We start from the raw sequence: 24,966 nt of genomic DNA on the forward strand, positions 1-24,966 counted from the left end.
GAAACTAAAGTTCCGAAAGGCAGAGCGACTTGTTTAAGGTCGCGGGACTAGATGGTGGCGAGGTCGGGACTCGAACTTGCCGCAGAGCCAAGGTCCAGACGGGGATTCCGAGGGGCCGAGGGAAGAGACTGAGAGAAGGGGCGCGTTCGGCGCTCGGCTGGCCTAGCCTCGGGGGCGGGCACCGGGGGCGGTGCGTGGGCGGGGCCACGGCCGCTCCTCCCCGGCCCGGCGGCGGCGGCGGCGGCGCGCCTTGCGCTCGCTCGGCGCTCGGCTGGGGCGGCCTGGCCCACAATGAATGGCCGCCGCGGCTGCCGCTGCTGCTGAAGCGGAGGCCGCGGAGGCCGCGGAGGCGGACGCCGAGGCCCCGGCGCAGGGGGGCGCGCCCCGGGCCCAGGCCCGGCCCCAGCCGCCGCTGCGGAGCTCGCCGGGAGCCCCCGGAGCGCGGCCACGGCGCAGGTGAGGCGGCCCGCCCCAGGCCCGGTTCCGGCCTCCTTTCGCCGGGACGGCCGGAGGGCATCCGAGGTCCGGCTAAGGGTTGAGGGGGGAGGACATGGGGGTCTCCTCCGACCGGGGAGGAACCTGGTTAGCAGCTTGCACTGTGCCCCGGCCCGAGTGCGGAGAGTCCCGGTCCCCGCGAGCGGCCTTGAGCGTCCAGCCCCGGGCCGGGCCGCGGAGCTTGGGGGCGTCGGGATCAGGCCCAGACCTCCTCCTGTCATCCCCCGCGAGAGGGGAGCGAGACCAGGCCCGGGCAGGTGCAGGGGTGGCTGGGGGCCGGGAAGTTGGAGGGAGGGCCGGTGGAGGAAAAGTGAGGAGGCGCCGGGGAGACCGGAGGGGGAGGGGGAGGAGGAGTCGGGCTTTGGGCCGGCCGAATGGGGGAGGAGGGGAGAGTGGCTTGGCCGGAGGGAAACGGCCCCGAGGGGGGGGCGGGGAGGGGCCGGGCTGGCAGGTACAGTCGGGGCGCTGGAGGAGGTGGGTCAGGTTACAGGCCTGGGGGCGGTTGAGGAGAAGCCCAGGAAGTGGGGCAGGGTGGGTGTGGGCGGAGTTAGTTCTAGTGGGGGCGGTTAGGAGATCCCTGAAATGTTTGCAGGGGTCACATGAGGTTTCAGTTCGGAGAGTGGGGAGGGGGTGGCGAGGACCTGATACGGAGGCGATCAGGTAGGTTGAGGAACTACTGTAGGAGCTTTGGGAGTCCGGGGGAGGCAGAGCCTTTGCGCTAAGTAGGCTAGTGGGGATGTGGGAGCAGGTCCGGAGAAACTAGTGTGATCAAAAGGCAAGTGCCAAGGTGCACCCCCTCCCCCCTTCCCCGTCCAGGCGTTAGCTTGGGGCCAAATCTGAGGGGTTTCTTCTTTCTCACACCTCATCCCTGCCTGTCTCAGGCTCTGGGTCCCGACATACCCTTTGGGCAAGCCTCTGCTGGCTGCTCCAAGGTGCTAGCCCGCCCACCTGGGCGTTTGTGTGGGCAGCTTGGGAAATCGTCTGGAACACCTAGCTCGGGCATCTTGTTTACCACCCTTTTGTCCACCCCCACCCCATATATCTGTAGGGAGGCAGCCCAGCCCCTGTTATCTGAGTATCTTAGGGTCCTAAGATTCTTTCTCCACTTTTTGTGACCAGAGCCTTGAGGCTCAAGCCTAGGGGTTGGGACCTCACTACCTTCCAGGCACCAGCTCTCCGCAGGTGAGTTACTGGGAGGTGAGCATATAAAGCTCTGTTCATTGTGTCTTGAAGGCTCCTGATGGGGGGAAGGCAGGTCACCAAGAAAGGGATCAAACCAGGCACCTACACCCTGGCCCAGGCCTTTGGTGCTCCGGGTCCCAGGGCTCTGCCTCTGCGGTGCTCTTCCTGGGGCAGGCCCTGTGCTGAGCTTGCTGGTTAGATGAGCTCATTGATTGCTCACCACCACCAGGTCAACTTAGGCCTTCTTCATGGTACTGGGGAGGAAGCCGCGACCCCATGACTTGTCCCAGGTCCCACAGCTAGACAGTGGCCGACTGGGATTGACTGATCCTCTGCCCCAGCCCGCAGTCCCCTGGAGCTGGCCTTTTAGGGGCGTGACTGGAAGAGCCCACTGTTCTGGATTCCCTGGTGGGAATTCTCTGTCCAGGACTTTTCTCTTGCCCATCCCTTGCGGAGAGTTTTGCTGGTGTCCCAGGGAGCCAGATCAGTGGAAGCTTTTTTCCCAGAGGCAAGGTCATCCCTGTTATAATGGGAGCCAAGAGGTCAGGGGTCACAGAGCTGTGGGCTGGCAGAGGGAGGTGGTTATGAGGATGGAACCTGGCTCTGGAGCTGGATTTTTGCTTTTTTTCCTGGTTTATCTTTTTCTCTGTTTGGTCCCCAGTCAGACCACCCCTGCTTTTGTTCCTTCTCTCTGGGCTAACTGCAAAGCTGTTACCAATGTGTCTTGGGAACATTGACTTGGGAGCCTCAGTACCTGAGGCAGGAACCACAAACTGCTGGGTCGAGTGGTATCAGCTAGATCTGGGTTTAATGATGGCTTGTCACCTCATTCCCTCCCTTCCCCCAATCTCCTTGTAGTTCCTAGAACTGCCCCCACCTGGGCTCGGCCCTCCTCCCCTCTTTGGCTGGCCTCCTGGTTTTGGGAGGGGTAGAAACTGGGCCAGCAGCCCCATGTAAAGAAGCCTTCCCCCTGCCTGGTTGGGCTGAGGCTGGCTGCCGTGGCGCAGCCTGGGGCCTCGGCCGGGGCTCCGGGCTGGGTACTTAGGATTGGGCACAGCTGCCTCCAGTCATAGAGCTGGAACGGGGGCAGAGACTGGTAGGAGTTGGCCGCTGTGTGTGATGGCAGAGAAGGGGGCAGTGAGTCCGAGCCTGTGCCTGGAGCTGGAGAAAGCACTCTTAATAATTGCTTTTCTGTGAGGATTTAGGGTGCCCAGACCTGGGGCGCCAGAGGAGGCCAAAATAGCCTGGCAGGCAAGAGCAACAAGTTAAGGGACCCTTGGGACAGTTTGATTTCACATGGGTGCCAACTCCCTGCTGGGGCCCGGGGAGCAGCCCTGAAAAGCAGCTCCTAGAATTGCTCTCAGCAACTTCTAGTGAAGGTTAGACAAAGGTTTGTCTGAAGGTGACTGACCTCAGACAAACAAATGATCAAGCTCATTTCTGATATCCCCGCGTTCATGAATATAGTAAAACCAAGTGAAGTGATGGTGCTGGGGTGGGTGGAAAGCATTAGATTTGGGTGGTCAGGGAAGGCTTCCAGGCGAGCTGAGCTCTGAATAATAAGAGATCAGCCTGCTGGTGGGGGAGCTGCGGCAGGGAGGGGCGAATGTTCTAGGCAGACAGGACAACACATTGAAAGCCTTTATTTAGCATGTGCCAGGCTCCTGCTAAGTGCTCTAAACATTTTGTCTTTATGAGGGAAGGACTGAAGGGTGACCCTAGCGTGGAGATAAGAGACCCTTAGTGCCGTTCCCAGAAAAGAAGCGTCTGATCTCAGGGTGTCCTGGATCCCCCCATCACCCCCAGATGCAAGTCCAGACCCCTTGGCCTACATCCAAGGCCTTCTAAAATCTGTTGCCCCGGCCAAGCAGTGGGGAGCCCCAGCAGGTTCTTGCACAGGGCTGCAAGGAAATGAGTTTCGGTCAGTTTGGCAGGACCCGTCATGGAGGTCAGCCTGGAGGCATGGGGTTTGGAGAGGGTTGCGGGTTGGTCCAGGAAAGTCTGACCCGGCTCATCAGTGTCACTGCCAGAGACTGTGGTGGAGGAGGGCCTGCCAGGTTCAGGTGGGGCTTGCAGCATTTGAGGTAAAGGTGAGCCAGCCTTGAAGACACGGAGGTGGTGTTTGCACCAGCCTCTGCTCCTTCTCTTGGGTCCTCCCTGCCTCTCATCACTCCCATCCCTTTCCTGGGTGTCACGCTGCTCTGAGCACTTTCACCCATTTGTAAATCACTTAAGCCTATGCCTAGCATGAGCACGCAGGCCCGCCTCCCTGCCTCTGCTCCTGGGTCCCCTTGGGCAAGAGTGTCATCCCTCTGTCTCCTCCTGAAGAGCCTTCTGAGCCACAGAGGCTGTGAGGTGGGACTGAACAGGTGGCTGTCTCGTTGTGTCCAGTATCTGGTTGTGATCATTGCCCCTGTCTCCTCAGGATAGACAGGATGTGAAGGTCTCAGCATCCTTAGAGATCCGAGGGCCCTCTGTGAGGACCGTGACTGAATTAAGCAGAGGGTGGGTAAAGGTGAGCAAACATGGTGTAGTGGAGAGTCAGATTCCACTGTTAGTGCCACCTTGCTCAGCCAGGAGACCCTGGGCAAACGCTGTGGCCTTGGCGCCTCAGTTTAAGTATCTGATAAGTGGGGACAAGCAGGCATACCTGCACTGCAGTGGTTCTCAACCAGGGGTGATTCTGCCCCCCTCAAGGGATGCTTGGGAAATGTCTGGAGACATTTTTGGTTGTCACAGCTGTCACAGTAGAGGCCAGGAATGCCCCTCAGTATCATATAATGTACAGGGCAGCCTCCACGACAGCGGATGATCTGGCCCCAGTGGCAACAGGGCCTCAGTTGGGGCTCCCCGCTGCGTGGTTATTGGGAGGGTCATGTGAGACGTTGGTGTCTGGGGTGTGATCAGCTGGTGCTGGGAAGGCAGTGCAGGGAGCCCTCAGTAAGTATGGCCTGATAGCTCATGAAATGGCCTAAGGTTCTGGGAGATGGTGAGCGGTATAAGATGCCTCTGCTGCTGTCAGGGAGTTTGCAGTCCTGTGAGGGGCTAGGGGGACAGACAGAAGGGGGAACATAACTAATAATAGCAGCTGAGCACTGACTGCAAAGTCAGCACCAGCCTACCTACCTGTGTTACCTTAAGGTGGTTTAATCCTCAAAACAGCCTTGTGAGGCGGCTGCTTGTTTTATAGTTGGGAAAGACTGACGTGGGGGGTGGTAAGCACTAGTACAGATAAATGTTTTCTGGGAGCGTAGAGGAAGGAAAGCGTAATTCTAAGCGGGGAAGCTTTGTAAGGGATATTTGAGTCTAGTAAAACAGGATTCTGATTCTTTTGTCCTGCCAAGGCCCTGCAGGGTCTCCAAGCACATCTCCACGACCCATCCCCAGTAACGCCCAGCCTCCTTTGTGTTAGCCTCCCCAAGGTCACCTCAGGGCCTTTGCACTTCCCTCCACCCTTTGTGCAGCTGCTGCCCTGCCCCCTTGTCCTTGGGTCTGGAGGCACACCGGGAGTATGAGGTAACTCACAAAGGTGGGCTTGAGGTCAGAGTGGGAAGGGGGTGGGGCCTGGCTGGGTTCTCTTAGGAGCTGCTGCAGGCAGAAGCCAGATTGCTGAGGACTTCGAGGAGAGAGTGGGAGGGGGGAGGGAGGAGAGGCAGCAGGCTGGATTGCTCTTTCCCGGAGGTGGCAGTGAGGGGAGGAAGAGTAGAGAGTAGCTGGGGGAGGCTGGGGGAAAGAAGGCGGCTTCAGGGGGAGCGGGAATAGCAGCACCTAGAACCCTTGGGCTGGGGCCTCAGGTGGGCAGCAGACCCCAACTCGGGTCTCGGCTTCCCTTCTCAGCTCTGGTTTCTCAGTTTTCCCAGTCATGAAATGGGTCTAGCTGTGGTGGCCGCCTGCCACAGGGAGCAGCAGGGCCATGCGGAGGATGAGTGCAGCCTGGGCCAGCCATGGTCAGGGAGCCCCAACTGCCATTATCTCCTGATTCTTGGACAGGAGCCACGTGGCCTGGATGCCATCCTGGGCCTTGCTCTCCTCATCTGTAAAATGGCAGGAAGACTCATTTCTTCCTCAGAAACTGGTGAGAGGAATAGCTGAGCCCTCGTCGGGTGCTGGTGCACAGTAGGGGCAACTTCCATGCCACCAACGATTGCTAATCCTGTCACCCACTGTGGAGTTAACAGGAGCTTTTCAGGGAAAAAGAAAATGAATTAAATGTGCATGTACCTTAAAAAGATGTGTACAATCGGGTATCGCCTTGTTCTTCACTAGCTAATGTTTGCCTAAACTACCTTCCAGTTCGGCTCCTGCAGAGGGTCCGAATGGCTTTGGGCCAGGAATGCACTCCGAGCAGCCTGGGGGGTGTGCCACTTTCCTGCCCCCAGTTGTCACTCTGACCTCATGCTGAGCTGGGTGAAGGATTGTGGGACTTTCCAGGGGCCTCTGTCCTTCTTACGCTTGGAGTTAGTGGGTTCCCTTAACCAGCTTACATGTCAATGGGCAGCTCACCACTTCCCTGGAAAGTCAGCCAGAAAAGACAGTCCTTGGTGAGGCAGACATAGATCTGCCCCCCAGCCACTGCTGGCTGGGGTACTCGGAGCTCCTTCAAAGAGCTGGCAGTTTCCACCCCTAGGAATTGCACTGCAACACAAGCACCTCCGTTTCAAGCCTGCCGCACCCTAGCGGGATCCGGCAGTAGGACAGCAGTCAGTGGGAATCCCAAGTTCAGTTACATTGAGCCCCAAGTGGGACCCTGACTGCAGGCTACCCACCTGCTATGGCTGCCAGAGGAGGGTGTCTGTCTGAGCAGCACCCTCTGCGTTGGCCCCGGCGGCCCCCACTGCGGTGCGGGTGGCACCCCTGCCCAGCCTCAGAGACCTCTTCCAAGTCCCACTCTGTTCTAGTCACAGTGCGACTAAAAGGGGAGTGTAGTTGGAAGTAACAAATCATTCATTCATTCCGCTAACAACGATTGTGCGTCCACTGTGTGCCTGTCTAGTTGGGGGCAGGGGACATAGTAGTGTGAACCAGACAGGCAGTCGCCCTGCCCTGGTGGAGCTGACACAAAGCCAAGGACACATCTAGTTGGTAGATGGTGGGAAGTGCCAAGGAGGGAAAATGAAGCAGAAGTGGCCGGAGGAATTGGGGTTGGCAAAGGCTGTCTTTGGAAATCTGAGATAGGTGATCAGGGGTGTGACCTGATAGGTGATGAAGGGCTGTGACCATCTTGGGGCCTGCCTTGTAAGAGGTCTGAGAGCAGGCAGTCCTTACTGTGCAGGACCCCCATACACATCGTAGGGGCCCAGGTGGTGAGAACTGGTTTTGAAGAAATTGGAGGTGTGAATCTTAGGCTCTTCACCCAAGCAAGGAGGGCTAGATAGAGCCTGTGTGCACTGCAGCCAGAGCAGGCTTGAGGGGAGAAGGGCTCGGCTGAGGACGCATTGTGTGGGCATCTGGGGTATGTGCAAGTCTGCCGTCCAAGGGGAGGTCCAGGCCAGGGGCTCCATGAGGGAGTTGTGGGGTGAGTAGATGGTGTTTGTTTGGTTTTGGCCACGGCATGCAGGATCTTCCCTGACCAGGGATCAAACCTGTGCCCCCTGCATTGGGAGCATGAAGTCTTAACTTCCCTGGATCTCCAGGGAAGTCCAAGTAGATGGTGTTTTGAGCCTGTCTTAGTCCGCTTGGGTCGCCATAACAAAATACCATAGACTGGGCAGCTTAAACAACAGACATTTTCTCACAGTTCTGGGGGCTGGAAGTCTAAGATGCCAGCGCAGTCAGGTTCTGGTTGGATTCTAGTGTGCTCATGTGGCCCTTAGTGTCTGCGCTTGGAGAGAGAAAGAGAACTCTCTCTTCCTCTTCTTATAAGGACAAAGAGTTCTGTTGCATTAGGGCCCGACCTTTATGACCTCATTTAACCTTAATTACCTTCAAATAAGACCCTGTCTCCAAATACAGTCACACGGGGGATTAGGACTTCAACTTAGAAATTGGGGTGGGCGACACAATTTAGTCCACATCAGAGCCCTGAGACTGGGTGTGATCCCCCAAGGAGAGAAGCAGACTAAAGACTGAGCCCAGAGCCAGCTTTGCCTTCCTCCAGTTTCTGGAAGGGCCGTGCCTGCTTCTCCCTTGGGGCTCTGCACACCTTCCTTGTTCCTTGAGGGCCACGCTCCCAGCCCACCACTGCCCCATTAGATCACCCCCCACCTCCACCCCCTTGTGCCCCCCAGATCTCAGCTCCAGTGTCCCCTCCTCCGGGTGAGGTCAGAGGCGCAGACCTGCAGCTCGTTGATCCGTGTGACCCTGGATGAATGGTCATGTCTCTTCCTGGACCATGAGCTCCGGAGGCAGGGCCTTGTCTTAGTGGTGGCCTGCCTCAGGCTCTGGGCACTTCCTGCCCCAGGCAAGGCGCTTGGCAAATATTTGTTGAGTGACTGTTGAGAGGTCATGGAAACCCTGTGTCGTGCCCTTGCGTCTCGTCAGGAAACCCACTCTCTTCCGGGGCCAGGAGTAGCGATGGAAGGGTCCCCTTGGCCTTGTGTGGGTCTGGGGGCCGCCCCTTCCCTCCAGGGGGATCTGGGCACCCCAGAAGATGTGCCGGCTCATGTGCCAAGTTGTGAGGAGAGAGAATTCAAATACGGTTTTCTGCCCCTGGGGAGATTATAGTCAAGTGGGATTTAATGTTCTCAGAGGTAAGCATAAGGGCCCTGTGGCTTGGGGGTTGCGGGGAGTGCCAAAGAGGGCATCTTCTCCAGTCTGGTGAGTTCTCAGAGCACGGGGCAGCTGAGGGTGAATGAGGAAGATGCGGGTAGTGGGAGGAGAAGGGCGCTCCGGGCAGGGTGCACAGCTTGGGTAAAGGTCTGGCTGAGGGGAACCGTGCAGTACAGGCGAGGGGCTCGGGCTGGTGAGGACAGAACTGTTGGCTGGTTTAGAGAACCGCACCGCCCCCCACCCCCACCCCCACCCCCACCCCCACCCCGGCTCTCCATCCTACCACTTCCCAACCAGCAGGTGACCCAGGCCGAGCGCCAGCTGCTTTCAACCTGTTTCCTCTGGAAGCCTGATCTGGCTCCATGGCTCCTCCCTCACAGCTGGTGTAGGTGAGGGGCAGGACCACCGGCCATTGTTCTTCTGAGTCTGGCAGCCTGGATTGGTGCCACGATCCAGGGGTGGGTCTCTAGTGGTCTCCAGTGGCCTCTTCCACCTCCCCCCACCCCATACCCTGTCCTACTTACAGGGGCAGCGAGGCAGACCTAGCACCCCACTCGCTGTCACTGCAGAGGGTGCGTGCCTGTGCACGGATTGCATCAGCCTTTTGCACAAGTTGTGCCCCCGCCCCCCGCCGCCATTGCTAGTTGAAGGCTTCAAAGCCCTGGGTGCTGGGCTCTGAGGCCCCATGGGGTTCACAAGGCCTGGGGACCCCAGACTGAATGTCAGGTTGGCTCTCGCCCTCGGGAGCCCTCCTCCTTGCATCTCTTTTCCCTCCTGTTGAGGACCTTATCGCCCCCATGCTGAGCGCTCACCACAAAGCCATCCTGCACCAATTCCCGGTGAGGGGTCAGACCCTGAAGTCCAACTGCTTGGGACGGGGCAGGGCGGTGCTGTGATCACCACCCACAAAGTGGGGCCCTGCTAGCCTTCACTGTGGAGTGCTGTGAGCACTTTGGTAGCCTTCCGGAAATGCGTGCAACAGTGTCCGTCACACCGAGCACAGTTAGGAGGACACTTTGCAACGCCCTCCGTAGCCCCAGAAGCATCCACACCCGTATGTGTACTGCCTCAGCCCCCTCCCCCCGTTCCCCCATGCTTCCCCACCCCCACCCCGCAGCTGCCATTTCCCAGACAGGAGCAGTCTATTCCTGCCTTGGTACACTATCTGACACGTTTACAAATATTTATTGACCGCCTCTCTCTGTTCTGATGAGCTAATCATGAGCAAATCTGCCAGCATGCCTGCCCCTCTGGAGCTGACAGTCTCCTTGCGGAGTACCTATCTACACAACTTTTTTTTGACTGCGCTATGCAGCATGCAGGATCTTAGTTCTCCAACCAGGGATCGAACCCGTGCCCCCTGCAGTAGAAGCATGGAGTCTTAACCACTTGACTGCTAGGGAAGTCTCCTGTCTACAACTTTTAAAACAATACCGTCTCCCGTAGAGGCTCATTCCTGAGTCACTCACCCGCTTCTCTCTGTCCCCGCCACTGATGCTGGGAATTCTCCCAAAGCTGGTCTGGGCCCAGTCTCCCTTGCTCCGGGCTTCCCATTGCTCACTCTCAGACATTCATCCTCACCAGGCCAGGGCCCACCTGTCCCACACCCTGTGCCGCTTTCCAGCCACACTGGCTCCTTCCTGCCCAGGACTGTTGGTTGCTCTCTCCATCTCCCCATCTTTACCTCGCTCACTCAGTGACACACTCACCCCAACTAAAATCATGCCCTGTGGCTCCTCACTAGACAGTGAGCTACATGTGGGCACAACCAGTCCTCTTCAGGGCTATGTCCCCAGCACCTTGCAGTCCATCGGGTGGGTTGGATGTATACCTCCCCATTTTACACAAAAACAAACTGAAGCACAGAGAGGTGAGCGGCTGGCCTGAGGTCATGCAGCTTCAGAGTGGGGCTAGCAGCAGAACCCAGGTCTGAGGGACTCTAGCTCCACCGCATGCATGTCCTGCCTTGGTCCTCCCCCTTGGGGTGTAAGCCTTCCAAGCCAGGGGTCTAGAGCACCCCTCCAGGGACTAGAGGCCAGGCAGCCTCTTCCTTGGCTGCCTCGGCCCTGGTCACTTGGGCCCTAGTACCCGGGGGGTCTTCTGTTTGGCAGCCTGGGGAGGCGGGTCAGGGCTACCAGGGCCCTGGAGGAGGCTCTCTGGGCTCTATCCTTTGCCGCCTCTTGGTGCCTCAGTTTCCCCTACCGCCTCATTCAGAGGCCCAGCTCTGAATGAGGCGGTAGGGGAAACTGAAGCACCAGCTCCTAGCCTGTCCGGCCCTTAGTTTGACCTCCTGGGACGTGCATGCTGCCGTCTAATTAGGATTTCCCTGTCTCTGCCTCCCCCTCCTGATTGCCTTTTTGTTTTTCGCGGTGGCGACAATGATTTTGATGAGGAAGAGGAGGGTACAGCAGAGGGGAATCATGGATTTCAGTGCCCAGACAGATCTGGGGGAGCCAGGACTCACCCTTGCCCTGAAGTGCACCTCTGAGCCCATGGGCGCATGGCCCCTTGTGTTCCTCCAGGTAGCCCTTTCTGAATGAACCTGGGTAGGGCCCAAGTCTTCACTGCATCCCCAATCCTCAGCCCATCGAGGCAGCTTAGAATAGACTGGTTAAAGAAAAAAAACTGAAAGATGCATGAGAGCTAACATGGGAGTGAGAGATGAACAGCTGGGGGCTCTAGTTAGTTCCTGCCTCAGGGCCTTTGCACACACTCTTCACCTTTTTCCTCTTTCTTCTCACCAGCCTGACACTCTGCTCAGGCCTCTCTTCTCACCCATACCTGCCCATTCAGGATGACTGCCCTCCACAACTCCAGAATGGCAGGGGACTCAGTTTTACCAATGGGGGCACTTGTAAAGCGGTATCTTCCCTCAGAGCCCTTTTATGATTGCCCCCAGAGCATCAGACATGCTGTCCTCACCCGACCAGTTCTTCCTCCTGGGTTGGAACATGCACTGATGGAATAGGCTCTGATGCAGAAGGTCACACATTTGAGAGGTGCCAGGGCCCCCCAGGTGGTACTTCACAGGTCAGGATGGGGGTGGGCTCCCTGAGCAGGATCTCATGCAGTTCCTTAAATTCACATTTCTTTCTCCACCCACCCCTCAAGCACTTTGGGGTGAATTGTTTGTGGTGTGATTTCACACACTTTATTTTTTTATTTTATTTTATTTTTTAAAATTTATTTATTCTATTTTTGGCTGCGTTGGGTCTTTGTTGCTGTGCACAGGCTTTCTCTAGTTGAGGCGAGCGGTGGCTTCTCTTGTTGCAGAGCCTGGGCTCTAGGCGCGCAGGCCTCAGTAGTTGTGGCGCACGGGCTTAGTTGCTCCGTGGCATGTGGGATCTTCACGGACCAGGGCTTGAGCCCGTGTCTCCTGCACTGGCAGGCAGGTTCTTAATCACTGCGCTACCAGGGAAGTCCCACACACTTTATTTTAAATATTATTTACTTTTGTAAATAGGCAATACATTCACCATGTTTAAAATTTAAAAGACCCTAAGATGGAATTCCCTGGCAGTCCAGCGGTTAGGACTCTGAGCTTTCACTGCCAAGGGCCTGGGTTCAATCCCTGGTCAGGGAACTAAGATCCCACAAGCCGTGTAGTGTGGCCAAAAAAAAAAAAGACCCTAAGAATGTACATGGTAAGTCTCATCCCCAGTTCTACACAGAGGACATTAGTCTTATGGTTTCTTTCTTCCTTTTACAGCTTTACTGAGATGCATATACCAAGCAGTTCACCCGTTTAAAGTGTACAGGTTCAGGAGTTTTTAGTATATTCAGAGTTGTGCATCCATCACCACGATTTCTGAACATTTTTCACGAGGGCAAGAAGAAACCCTGCACCTGTTGCTCACACTCCCCTAATCCTCCAAGCACCCCCAGCCCAGGCAACCACTCATCTGCTTTCTGTCTCTTATCGATTTGCCTGTTCTGGACGTTTCATATAAATGGGATTGTATAATATGTGGTCTTTTCGTCTGGCTTCTTGCATTTAGCATAATGTTTTCAGGGTTTATCCAAGTTGTAGCATGTAGCAGTAGTGCATTCCTCTTTATGACTGAGTAGTATTCCATTGTGGATTGACCATATTTTGTTTATCCATTCATCAGTTGATGGACATTTGGGTTGTTTCCACCTTTTGCCTATTGTGAACAGTGCTGCTGTAAACATTCACGTACAGGTGTATGTGTGGATATATGTTTTCATTTCTCAGGAATAATTCCTAGAAGTGGAATTGCTGGGTCATATGGCAACTTCATGTTTAACCATTTGAGGAACGGTTTTCCACAGCAGCTGCACCATTTCACATTCCCACCAGCAGTGTAGGAGGGTTCCGGTTCATTTCTCATCCTCACCAATACTTATCTTTCTTATTCTAGCCAGCCTAGTGGGTGTGGAATGGTGTCTCATTGTGGTTTGGATTTGCATTACCCTGATGACTAGTGATGTTCTCATGCAGTTTCAGGGTTTCTCGAGTGGTCATTCAGTCATTCAGCAAATGGTGATTGAGGGTCACGTGCTCAGCACTGCAAACGCAGTGTGAAAAATCGGATGACTCTGCCTTCTTGGTGTCTCTATGCCTGTTACCCTATGTGTGTAGTGCTAGTGGTGGTTAATGCTCACGGGGGGCTCACTGTGTTATCTCATTTAATATTCAAGCACAGACGTGTAAGTATGCTTTTGCCTTCCTTTCTGCAAAGGGACGGCATAGGCCACCCCGGCCTATAGCTGACTTAGCTGATTTGACAGTCTGTCACAGAGGAAAGGCCATGCTGGGACAGGAGTGGGCGGCACCTGTGATTCTTACAGTCGTGGCAAATTCCACCACGTGGATGTCCACGCTCCCGTGTGTCTCCCTGCAGCGGGCTGAGTCTGCCATCTGACCCTGTCCCTCCGTCTCTCCCTGTCCCCTGTGCAGCCGCCGCCGCCATGGCCCAGACCCTGCAGATGGAGATCCCGAACTTCGGCAACAGCATTCTGGAGTGCCTCAACGAGCAGCGGCTGCAGGGCCTGTACTGTGATGTCTCGGTGGTGGTCAAGGGCCATGCCTTCAAGGCCCACCGGGCCGTGCTGGCCGCCAGCAGCTCCTACTTCCGGGACCTGTTCAACAGCAGCCGGAGTGCGGTGGTGGAGCTGCCGGCGGCTGTGCAGCCCCAGTCCTTCCAGCAGATCCTCAGCTTCTGCTACACGGGCCGGCTGAGCATGAACATGGGCGACCAGTTCCTGCTCATGTACACAGCGGGCTTCCTGCAGATCCAGGAGATCATGGAGAAGGGCACAGAGTTCTTCCTCAAGGTGAGCTCCCCCAGCTGTGACTCCCAGGGCCTGCACGCCGAGGAGGCCCCCTCGTCCGAGCCCCAGAGCCCTGTGGCGCAGACGTCGAGCTGGCCGGCCTGCGGCACCCCACTGCCCCTCGTGTCTCGCGTCAAGACAGAGCAGCAGGAGTCGGACTCTGTGCAGTGCACGCCCGTGGCCAAGAGGCTGTGGGACAGCAGCCAGAAGGAGGCCGGCGGTGGCAGCAGTGGCAACGGCAGCCGCAAGATGGCCAAGTTCTCCACGCCGGACCTGGCCGCCAACCGGCCGCCCCAGCAGGCCCCGGTGGTGGCGGCAGCACAGCCCACCGGAGTGGCGGGGGGGCCCGGGGCCGGGCAGCCGGCGGGGGGCGTGGCAGCAGCGGCAGGCGGAGTGGTGAGTGGGCCCAGCACGTCGGAGCGGACCAGCCCGGGCACCTCAAGCGCTTACACCAGCGACAGCCCCGGCTCTTACCACGAGGAAGATGAGGAGGAGGACGCGGGCGAGGAGGGCACAGACGAGCAGTACCGGCAGATCTGCAATATGTACACCATGTACAGCATGATGAACGTCGGCCAGACCGGTGAGGTGCCCCACCACAACCCCAAGCCTGGCCCCTCGCCCCCGCCCCCGGCCCCGCCCCCAACACACCAATTTCGCCCCCGACAGCCGAGAAGGTGGAGGCCCTCCCTGAACAGGTGGCCCCCGAGTCCCGGAACCGCATCCGAGTGCGGCAAGACCTGGCGTCTCTCCCTGCTGAGCTCATCAACCAGATCGGCAACCGCTGCCACCCCAAGCTCTACGATGAGGGTGACCCCTCTGAGAAGCTGGAGCTGGTAACAGGTGGGCTGGCCTCACTTGCTCCCTGAATTCCCCCCTCCCCCACCTTGGGCCTCGATGCCCTCTGGGCCAGCAGCCTGCAGCACAGTGCTTAGGAGCCAGGCTCAAGGTCCAACCCCAGCCCTGCCGCCCACTGGCTGTGTCCTGGGGCAGCTGACACCTCTTTGCATTGATACAAATCAAAGACTGGCTTGTAGCTTTCCACCCCGGAGGCTGGTGTAAGTGTGGGCCAGCATTGTTGGCCACATGGGAGTAGATCAGTGGCTTCATAGCGTGGTTTGAGGGTTGATCAACACGGTGGTTAAGAATTTGGCCCTCCGACTCAGGGTGTCAGGGTGCGAGCATCTGCTGCCTGTTCTTTCTGATGCTGGTGGTTTTGTGGGCAAGGGCCCCGGCACGTTGGGAGCCCCGTGGACGGTGGCGCCACAGTCTCGGTCCTTTCCTGAGTGTTGAGGAGGACGCTCTAAGTTGAGTGGTTGGGGCGGGGGGCGGGGGGCGGGGGGGGGGGTCTTGGTTGGGCCCAGGACGGGGCTTGGCCGAGTGGGGAACATGGCGGTTTGCCCCCCACACCCATCATCCTCTGGCTTCGCCCCCCCCCGCCCAGGCACCAACGTGTATATCACCAGGGCGCAGCTCATGAACTGCCACGTCAGCGCAGGCACGCGGCACAAGGTCCTGCTGCGGCGCCTCCTGGCCTCCTTCTTTGACCGGTGAGGCCCATGCCAGAGCCCCGATGTGGGGGAGGACGGGGTGCCCCATGCCCCCACCACCACCACCACAGGGGGCCTGACTCCCCTCCCCCATATCCCTCGCCCAGGAACACGCTGGCCAATAGCTGTGGCACCGGCATCCGCTCTTCCAGTAACAACCCCAGCCGCAAACCGCTGGATAGCCGCGTCCTGCACGCTGTCAAGTGTAAGTGTCCACCTTTCTGGAGTCGGGATTGGGGGATGGAGGTCTGGGGCGGGCAGGTGGTCCTTTTCTCTGGTGTTGGCCCTGATGGATGGGTAGGTAGGGTTTGGTATTAAGAAGGATTCTGAGGTTCAGTCTGGGCTTGTTGGGAAGAGGGCTGTGATTGGTTAGAGAGTTCTTGGTTAGAGATTTCTTGAGGGGGTGGGTAGGACACTGAAGGAAAGCCATGAAGCCTATGGGAGGGGGGGTCTCAAACTTATCCTGGTCATCAGAGTGATGAAGTGGCCAGGCCTCAGCCAGTTGTCAGGAGGGAAGTCTAGGTTTTCAAGTGGAATCTCCCAGTTTCTGAATTCTGGCGAATGACCCACATTTTTCAAGAGCACTGGGCCATCCCGCATCAAATCCACACATCCCATACGCATGGCCAAGCTCTGTCAGTCCTGGGCCCACTGATGTGGTGTAGCGTGCTGTCCGCAAGCTCCAAGGGGGGCGTTCAGGGGTGCCATGGTTCCGGGGGGGGGGTTCAGGAGCAGCGTGGGGGCTGAGTGCCTGTTGGGAGGGTGGGAGGCCCAGGCCACGCTCAACATGAGCTACCCATTCTGCCCGCACAGACTACTGCCAGAACTTTGCTCCCAACTTCAAGGAGAGCGAGATGAACGCCATCGCAGCCGACATGTGCACCAATGCCCGCCGCGTTGTGAGGAAGAGCTGGATCCCCAAGGTCAAGCCGCTTATGGCCGAGGGTGACGCGTACACCACCTTCATCAGCTACACGGGCAAGATAGAGCCGGACATGATGGGTGTGGAGCACGGCTTCGAGACGGCCAGCCATGACGGCGAGGCCGGCCCCTCGGCCGAGGAGGCCCTCCAGTAACCCCCACCGGACCCTCCCGCGGGGCTGTCACACTCCCCCTCCTGTCACACCCGCCCACCGTCTTGGTCACGAGCTACTGTCTGTCCTTCCCCAGGACCCGCGGGGGGCACTGCATGCTCCTGGCCCCTCTGCCTCCACGTCCCACCCCCTGACCCCAATCCGATCAGGGATCCGGGCTGGGAGAGGACGGCAGGTGGTGCGAGGTCTGCGTTGCCTTCTCTAGCACACACTCGTGCACAGTCGGGGGGCTCTTGCTCCCCCTCTCCTAACCCCTAGCAACTGTCTCCCCACTCACCAGGCCAGGCACAGGGAGGGGCTGGCCTGGGGGGCTTGGGAAGACCCCCTTCCCAGGCGCTGGGCCACCTAGCCGGAGCATTCCTCAGCCTCCGCCCCCCACTGCAGCCCCTTGGGGACTCACAGGGGCCCCGGGTTCTCAGGACCCCTCCCGCCACCACCTCCCAGTGCTTCCACGTTTCCAAAAGCGCCTTCCTGTCTCCCTTGTCTGTCCCTGCGCCTGGGGGCTGGGGTAGGCGAGGCCGTGAGGACTGCCCGTTTTACAGCTGAGGAAACTGAGGCTCAGAGAAACTCCATGACCGACCTAAGGTGGCGGGCGGTGGCAGGCCCAGCGCCCTTCTCTTCCCCCACCTGTGCTCAGCCTCTCTTGCCGCCACCAGCCCCCTGGGGCCTGAGAGGGGCAAGTCCTGAGAGGGGGCCCTTGGGGGCAGACCGAGGGTCTCTGAGAATAGGAGAGGTTTCCGGGGCTCGCAGAAGCGTATGGGTGTGCGTGTGTGTGTGTGCGCGTGCGTGTGTAGAAGTTTTGCTTTTAAACAGATGAAGACGTGAGAGGCAGTAGGACCAGGGGTGGAACCCAGGGGAGCAGGCTGGGGGGTGCTGCTGCCTTTCCCTCCCTTCCCCCACCCCCACCCCCCACGGCAGGGCTCCCAGCCCCCACCCCCTGTACATACTTTTTAAAACATTTTTTTAGCTAATGAAATATTGAAGTATAAGATTCCTTTTATTTTTCAAACCAACGGGACCGTGTCTGATGTCCCCTTCGGTCCTCGGGGCTGTGGAAGGCAGGACGGAGTGGGGAGCCAGGGGCAGGCTGAATGTGCGCATGTGTGTGGAGTGGGGGCGCGCGTTGCCGAGGGGGGGGCCCCCCAGGCACCGCTCTGCCTGGGCTCCCGTGGGTCTGGCCGGCTCACACTTAACCCCAGGGCCTCCCCCCCAAGGGCTACATTGCAAGGGTGTCCCTGGTTTGTCCGGTTGGCTGAGTCCAGCTCCTGGCAGGGCCGGGTCCGCTTCATGGTTAAAGATTGTTTGCAGAATCTTCTTTTACCATTCCTCTCTTTCTATCCTTGGCCTAGCTCCACGAGTGGTTTTGTGTTTTTTTTTTGAGTTCTACATGTAAACTCGGAGGGTTCTTTTTGTTTTTTTAACTCTCCCCCCCCCCCCCCGCACCCCTCCCCACACAGGCTGGGTGTCCGTTTCTTTGCAATTTCACATTTTTGTCTCTAGCCCTGGTTCTCACCGCCTCTGTCTCCCCCGCAGTCTGACTAGCCCGTTGCTCCCAGCAGCCTCTCTCTTTCCAAAGGCAAGGGGATTACAGGAGGTGGGGTGGTGGCCAGCTGGACCACTGGGATCTGACCTGGAGGCCTGCCCGCCCCCCCAGGCACCCCTGCCAGCCTGCGGGGAGCGGGTCCTTCCTGACATCTGCTTGCTGCCAGGGGCCGGGGGGTGGGGGTGGGAGTGGGGATGGGGTCAGACCAGCGGGGCCCTGGCGCTCTGCTTTCCTGGCCCAGCCCCAGTACCTTAGCCCTCAGCCGGTCCGAGTGCGTGGGGGGGGGGAGTCGACAGCCCCAGCTAAAGCACAAGCACCTTAGTCGCACCTCCCCTGCCCCCTCATCCTGGCCTCGACACCCCACCCCAGCGTAGATCCCAAAGCACAACATCCTGGTCACTCGGCAAGCTGCCGGGCCGACCAAGGCCGAGGGTGGGCTGGGGCTCCAGCCAGACCCCAAAGGAAGCAGGAGTCCCCGGGCGCTCCCCTCCTTCCAGGCCTCAGCGGGGGCCAGCTCTCTGGGACTGGGGTCTTCTCCCTCCCCACCCCCTTGTCCTGGGCAGGCCCCTGTCCAGCCCCTCCTCGCCTTGTCCTCGGGTGGGGCTTGCCCCGTCCCTCCTCCGAGCCCCTGCAGCACTGGGTTGGGTGGCAGAGCCCTCTTGTTTCAGGGACTCCAGGAGGTGCCCCTGGCTCCCTGGACTGTGTGTATAGGTCTGGGGAGGGGGCGGGGGAGAGGGGCTGGGCAGGGGCGCAGGGGAGGAAACTCCTCACCAGGAGAGCCAAAGACAGGGTTGTGCCTTACCCCAGGAGCCACCCCTGCGCCCTCCCGCCCTGCCCTCCCCGTTCTTGGGCGGCCTGCTGCTTTTCCTGCTTTCCCTTCCCCTGGCCCTGCCCTGCCCTGAGCTGCATGGACCCCACAACTCCCCCACCCCCCGGGGCAGCCAGGAAGGAACATGAATGGAGGATCACCGACCAACGCAAAAAAGACTATGGGGGCCCCCCTCCACCTCCCCCGGCCGCCCATTCACCCACGTCTCTTTCACGCAGGACAGACCACCCGCCCTGTCCGCGTGGAGTGCCAACACCCTCCCTGCCCTGGGCCGAGCCCCTCCTCCCCGGGCCCATAAGTGAGATTGCACATTAACTACTGTAAGAAGAGGAGCCGCACTGGGAAATGTGAACCATGAGAATATCAGTGATACTGATGAGGAGAATAAACTAAACGCCTTTGTAACAGCCCTGCTGCAAGCTGCTCACTGGGGGCGCGGGGTGGTGGGCCCCCTCCTTCCGCAGAGCGACATCCCCATTCCCCAGGGCTTCACACTGACAAAGGCAGTGGGGGCCCGGCTTGGGGTGTGCTCAGAACGGCCATGCCAAACGTCATGCCTCAGAATGTCGGCCTGAGGGGAGGGCCCTCTTTAGGTGGGAAAACAGTTTCCAGCAGCTTCCAGGTTGCCCCAATATGTACAAACAACACCCTCCCTAGGCTCTTCCTTCACACGTGTGGGCCCTAAATCCTGCATGGGCGTCCCACGGGAGCCCCTCCAAAGCTAGAAGGCCAGCTGCTCCATGGAATTATCTGTATTACAGATCCACTTGCTGCCCTTCCATGGTATTTGACACTCCCAGCCCCAGAAACGTGTCCTGAACGTAAGCCCACACCCTTCGCCCCGTCCCGAGCCACTGCGTCTGGAAGGAGCACTAAAGTCAGAAGGAACACTAAAGTCGGGATGGCAAGCCTAAAATCAGCCGGTGGTTGTTTAAAATACCTGGAAGAGGGACTTCCCTGGTGGTCCAGTGGTTAAGACTCTGCACTTCCACTGCAGGTGGCACGGGTTGGTCAGGGAACTAAGATCCCACATGCTGTGCAGGGTGGCCAAAAAACAAAAAAAACTGGAAGAGCTGTAGGGCCCTGAGGATATGAGTGGGAAAATGTTCTAACAACCGAAACAGGAAAGATGCAACGTGCCCTAGGGTCCCATTGATTCAGAGGTATCTCAAGCAGTGTGGGAAGACTACTGACAGACCTTAGGGATTCCATCAAATCAAAAGATCTTTGCTGGGGAGGTGGACAAGGGGTTTCATCTCCGCCCAGTCCAGGTCTCACCACCCCATGATGATTGGAGGGAGCTCCAGACTTCCTTGGGGCAGATGATTGAGGGTGACTCAATTCACAGGGTGACTTGGGCATGCTTCAGTAAGACCAGCCCCCTCTGGAGTCCTGAAGCCCAGCTTCAACCAACAGAAAGCAGGGGTTTGGGGGAGCCAACAGCAGCATCAACAAAAATCCTCAGGTGACTCTGGTCCAGAGTCACTTCAAGTAACAGGAAGTCTGCCTGTCTTAACATATAGGCAAGCCCAGGTAGGTGGAAACACTGTCAGACTCCCAGAAGCACATCTTTTTAACCCCAGGAAGACTTAGAACCAAGTGTAGAATGGATCAAGACAACCTGAACCACAGCATTAGTGGTAGTGGTTTTGCATTCAAAAAATAAGTGTGTGTGTGGGGGGGGGGGGTTAGGGCTCTACGCTTCCACTGCAGGCGGCCTGGGTTCGATCCCTGATCGGGGAATTAAGATCCCAAAAGCCACATGGTGCGACCAAAAAAAAATAATCTGAACATATTTGGTTCTCTTTGACAAATCAGCCTAATGGAATGACAGACATCCTTGTCAGAGCACTTTACAATGTATAAATGAGTGACTGAGAAGGGTGGGCCTGATGCCTGATTACATAATGCTCAAGACGGAAACATGTAAGACAGTAAGTTAAGATTCACAGCACTTACAAGTTTACCTGGCTTATAGGAATCATTTCTCCTACTCAGGAAGGCTCTATGGCAAAGCCCTTAAATTTACAAATGCTTTCTTTTTAGAGTGACCAGGTGTATGAGGGAGCCTAGTGGTACTCAGAGGCCCCTCGGAAGTGACAGCTCAGTTCCACAGCTAAGGGACTCACCTACCTACCTTAGACAAAGAACAAGCAAAAGACGTTTAGGCTGAACTTCAAAAGCTCAAGAAGAATCAGTGTTTGGAATTTCGATGGTAATAAAATTATCCATCATGAAATCCAAGAAATAAACCAGAACAGTCTTTTCTGCACCAAATATCAACCATTGAAATCCTTAACACACACATGCACACTTCGCCCCAGCGTGTGCAAGCAGGGGGCTTAGAACAGGAGCTCCCATTCAGGGACAGCCACAAGTTCAGATCGACACATCATACGATACAAATGTATATAACAAAGGCTGGGATTTTATTTCCAAGTTGACACATGTAGAAGGCACACGGGCAAAGCGATGGCTTTGGGGCACGGGAAGGAGAGATGGGGAGGGGCGTGTCTGAGGTCCCCCTACCTCCACCACCCCCTAAGCGCACTTGAGACAGAACCAGTGGTGGGGGCTCCCACCCAGGGCCATGAGGGTCCTACTGGCTCTGGATGAAGCCTTGGGACAGCTCCCCAGGCATGATCCCCCTCCTCCCAGGGGGCAAGGCTCTGCTGAGCCCCCCAGCTGGAGGGACCAGCTTCCTGGGGAGGACCAGGATCAGAGAGAGAAGAACAGGATGAGGGCCAGGAGAAGCACCCCCAGCAGCACCACAATGGCACACCACTGTCGGCGGTCTGGGAGCAAGAGGGTCAGAGTTCACAGAGGGGAGGCAGCACCACCCACAACCCCCTCCCCCCACTGCCGAATTCCCCCCCCCCCCACCTCCACGGGACTCACCACTGGTCATGTGGGATACTTTGGCCATCTTCCTGAGGACCCCATCCATCCGGGACTGGGTGTGGTCCATCTCATGAGCAAAGGTGTCCAGCATACTGCCGAGATCAGGAGGTAATCAGCCCCTGGAGGGTCTGTGCACACCAGTGCAGCCAGCCAAGGGTTCCTGGCCCACCCCTGGGGTCCTGGCCTCACATGCCCTGCTCATTTAGCTCCTCCCCGACGCGGCCGGACATGTGTTTCAGAACCTGGATACTCCCAGACACCATTTCCAGTTGTTGGTCCTGCTGGTCCATGATCAGCTGCAGGTTGGAGGGGTGGGAACTGCGGTCGGCAGGGAGCCCTGAGCTGCCTGAAGGCTCCTCCAGCCCGGGGCCTCCAGCCACCCACACACACCTGCTGTGTGGCCTGCTGCTCTTCAATGTAGCGAGAGGTGGTTGAGACCACACTGGCGTCCAGCAAGTCGCTGGTTGACTTCAGGGTGGCTGGCTTGCCTGTCAGCATCTGTGGAGGCCAAGACCACAGGCTCAGGGAGGGTCACCCACTCACGGCAGAGACAGACAAGGTTTGTGGCAAATTTAGATGGTGGTTTGTCAGGAAGGCAGTCTCTGGAGTGGGACGGCCTGGGTTCCTCAGAGCCACCACTTACTAGCAAGGTGACCCCGAGGCCATATCACTTGACTTCCCTGTGCCTCAGTTTCCTCATCTGTAAAATGGGGAGAGCTATAATTCCTGTTTCCTGAGGATGGAATAAGGATTTAATGAATTAATCCAGGGAGAACACTTATTATCCTATAAACACATGTATTTAAGAATTGAACTTTAATACCCAAAGCAGCACACATGGAAGGCATGTGGACCCTGCTATAGGACTCCAAGCTGCTGCAGACCTCAGCCCTCCACCCTCCCAGACCCCATGTGGGTTTAATGGGTGAGGCTGCTGTTTACAACATGCAAGAACGAACACACAACACAGAGGAAAAAGGTGTACAGACAGAGGCAGCAGAGAGACTGCGCACAAAAGGCATGAGTGGGTACACACGTGGGGCACGCACACCCACAGAGGAAAATGGTGTGCATGCACAAGGCAGGTGGGGATCCACTCAGAGGTCAAGTTCAGAGAGGTCAAGTGCATACACAGATTAAAAAGGTAAGCATCAAATCCTGAAAACAGTAACACAGAGAGCTAAAAAAAAAAAAAAAAGAAAGGAGATAGGCCACCCCCCCCCCCCGACAGGAAACCAGTATAGACCCACAGGAGAAGGCAGAAGAGATTATACACACAGGAGCTCACATCCAGAAAGAGCAGGCGGGTAGACAGCATGGAGACAACTGTGCACAGAGAAGATGAGCACTGACTCAGAGGGTGGCTTGCACTCCAAGGGGAGGGTCACCCCGAGAGACAGGGGGTGAGGATACTGGGTCGGGATGCCTTTACCTCTCTATTATTCCTCTCCATGAAGGCTATGGCTGCGGGGCTAACCATATGGTCCTTCATTTCCTAGGGGTAAGGACAGCATCAGAGAGTAATGATACCCCAACCTCCCCACCCTCACCCCACTGGAAACTCTCTTCACCTGGACTGCTTCCCGCATCCTCTCCACAAACACCTTTCTCTCCTGCAGGTCTCCAGCTGGGAGCTTGAACTTGCCTGGGTTGGCTTCCACTATGCGTAAGCCGCGAGTCAAGAGTCAAGGCCAGAGCCCGACAGAACGCCCTCCTCTGCCTCAAAGCCCTCAAACACCTCCTAGGTGTCCAGCCTCCCCGAGGGCTGGCTCCCACGGCCCACTGCCACTTCAATGGGTTCTCCCATGCCGCCCTCCAACCCCCCCCCACCCCCAGGATATCGATGGTCTCCTCCAGGTCCTCGAGGTCCCACTCGATGCTGCGCAGGCCATTCCGCAGCTCATTGGTCGTCCAGTCCAGCTCCTCGCGTCCGACCGCCGCGCCCTCATGCAGAAGCTCGCACCACCGCTGGTAAAGCCCGCGGGCCGTGTTCACCGCCTTCTGCACCTCGCTGCGGGCAGGGGCACAGCGGGCGCGGCTGGGGGCAGGCGGTCCTCCCTCCCACCACTGCGCCCCCAAACGAGCTGGGGACTCAGGAGACCCTCATATCCCACTGCGTACCCCTCCCACACGGCCACGGGGCGATCCCGACGGCGGTGCCCAGAATGCCTGACATGCTCCGTATGGCACGCGGGCACTGGCTGGCAGGGGGACAGCACACCCTCTGTCCTCCCCCATCGCTGTCACTCACCCTCGGACTACAAAAAACGGATCTTCGAGCGACATGTCACGCCCCTCACCCGCCCGAAGGCAAGCCCCCTCCCCTCTGGGCCTGGGAAGCTGGTTCCCTCCAAGAGGTGCAAAACGAGCCGTCACCCCCGCCCCCGTCACGTGACCACTGCCATCATTGAGAGCTGGGCCGCCAGGAGAGAAAGAGAGGCCTTGGCAGCCCGAAGTGCGGAAACATCCGCTCTCTCTTTCGCCATCTTGGTTGTGGGCAGAGACGGCTTCCTGTCTGCACGTACAGCCCCTTCGCGTCCTGGTCCCCGGAGGTGTCCTAGTTCCGTCTGGCTGGGTTCGACTCAGAGCTCCAAATCCCTCGGTTCGAGACCCAACCTCTCGGATTGTTGCTGCGCAACCTGTTTCCCTTCCGGGCAATGTAAATAATAATAGTCTCCTTTAAATCAGGAGAGATTATGGCTGGGGAAGGGGCTCATTCAATTTGTAGATCATCTTCATGGGCTCCCTGAGCCTGCACCTAGATCCTGTCCTAGGAGATGGGAGATGAGAGATGGTCCCAGCCCAGGGTCGGGAGTGGCAGGTTTGGTAAGGAGTATTGGGAGAGGTGGTATCCCCACCTTCCCGCGGGGGCAGGGTGAAGTGTGGGGAGTTCTGCTGGACTCTCTCCTCCTCTTTTTTCCTGCGGAGGAGGGACGCCTCGAGATCGCCCTAGGGCGGGTTGGCCGCGAGTGGGGGCCCGGAGATGCTTCTGGGGGGTGAGGTCTTTCTGGGTGCGAGCCTGGGGGTGCGGGAGTGGGTGTGGTGGTGGCTCTGAGGATGGTCTGCAGGGAAATCCTCTGCTTGTGAGGAGGGGTCAGGAATGTCTGGAGAGGGACTCATAGGGTCGCCACCTGTGTGACAGAGCCCTTCTGTGTAGGGTCTCCGGGAAAGCACTTTTTTTATGGGGGCGGGAGGCAGCTGTCGGCTGAGTGGGGTCCTGATCTCTGGAGCGGGATGTCTGAAGAAGTCCTCGGAGGGTCGCCCCCGTTGTGTGTCAGAGATAGCGTCTGGGCTGGGGATGTCATTGTGGAGTTTCGTGGGGGGGGAGGATGGGGGTGTCCTCAGCAGGTTGCCGTAATATGTGGCAGG

At 57.9% G+C, this 24,966-nt stretch overlaps 2 protein-coding genes across 5 annotated transcripts; one reads left to right on the forward strand and one right to left on the reverse strand.

Annotated features, from left to right (window-relative positions):
* Window positions 1-255: 255 nt before the first annotated feature.
* NACC1 (nucleus accumbens associated 1) lies at window positions 256-18,053 on the forward strand. The gene is made up of 6 exons (XM_079918736.1): window positions 256-456; window positions 13,307-14,263; window positions 14,350-14,523; window positions 15,125-15,230; window positions 15,338-15,435; window positions 16,044-18,053. Exons 2-6 carry the CDS (start codon window positions 13,318-13,320, stop codon window positions 16,304-16,306), a joined length of 1,587 nt encoding a protein of 528 aa, XP_079774862.1. The 5' UTR covers window positions 256-456; window positions 13,307-13,317; the 3' UTR covers window positions 16,307-18,053.
* A 2,385-nt stretch (window positions 18,054-20,438) lies between these two features.
* STX10 (syntaxin 10) lies at window positions 20,439-24,033 on the reverse strand. Of its 4 annotated transcripts, none has more exons than XM_079916331.1 (8): window positions 23,849-24,033; window positions 23,439-23,608; window positions 23,169-23,263; window positions 23,030-23,092; window positions 21,988-22,095; window positions 21,791-21,893; window positions 21,595-21,689; window positions 20,439-21,491 (listed from the first exon to the last, which is right to left on the reverse strand). In XM_079916331.1, the coding sequence occupies exons 1-7, from the start codon at window positions 23,881-23,883 to the stop codon at window positions 21,601-21,603; spliced, it is 663 nt and encodes a 220-aa protein (XP_079772457.1). In that variant the 5' UTR covers window positions 23,884-24,033; the 3' UTR covers window positions 20,439-21,491; window positions 21,595-21,600. The 4 variants fall into 4 exon arrangements, with proteins under 4 accessions (XP_079772457.1, XP_079772454.1, XP_079772455.1 ...); XM_079916328.1 differs by having other exon boundaries at window positions 21,787-21,893; XM_079916329.1 differs by lacking the exon at window positions 23,030-23,092 and having other exon boundaries at window positions 21,787-21,893.
* Window positions 24,034-24,966: the final 933 nt, after the last annotated feature.

The sequence above is a fragment of the Stenella coeruleoalba genome, assembly GCF_951394435.1.
Source record: "Stenella coeruleoalba genome assembly, chromosome: 3".
Lineage (NCBI taxonomy): Eukaryota > Metazoa > Chordata > Mammalia > Artiodactyla > Delphinidae > Stenella > Stenella coeruleoalba.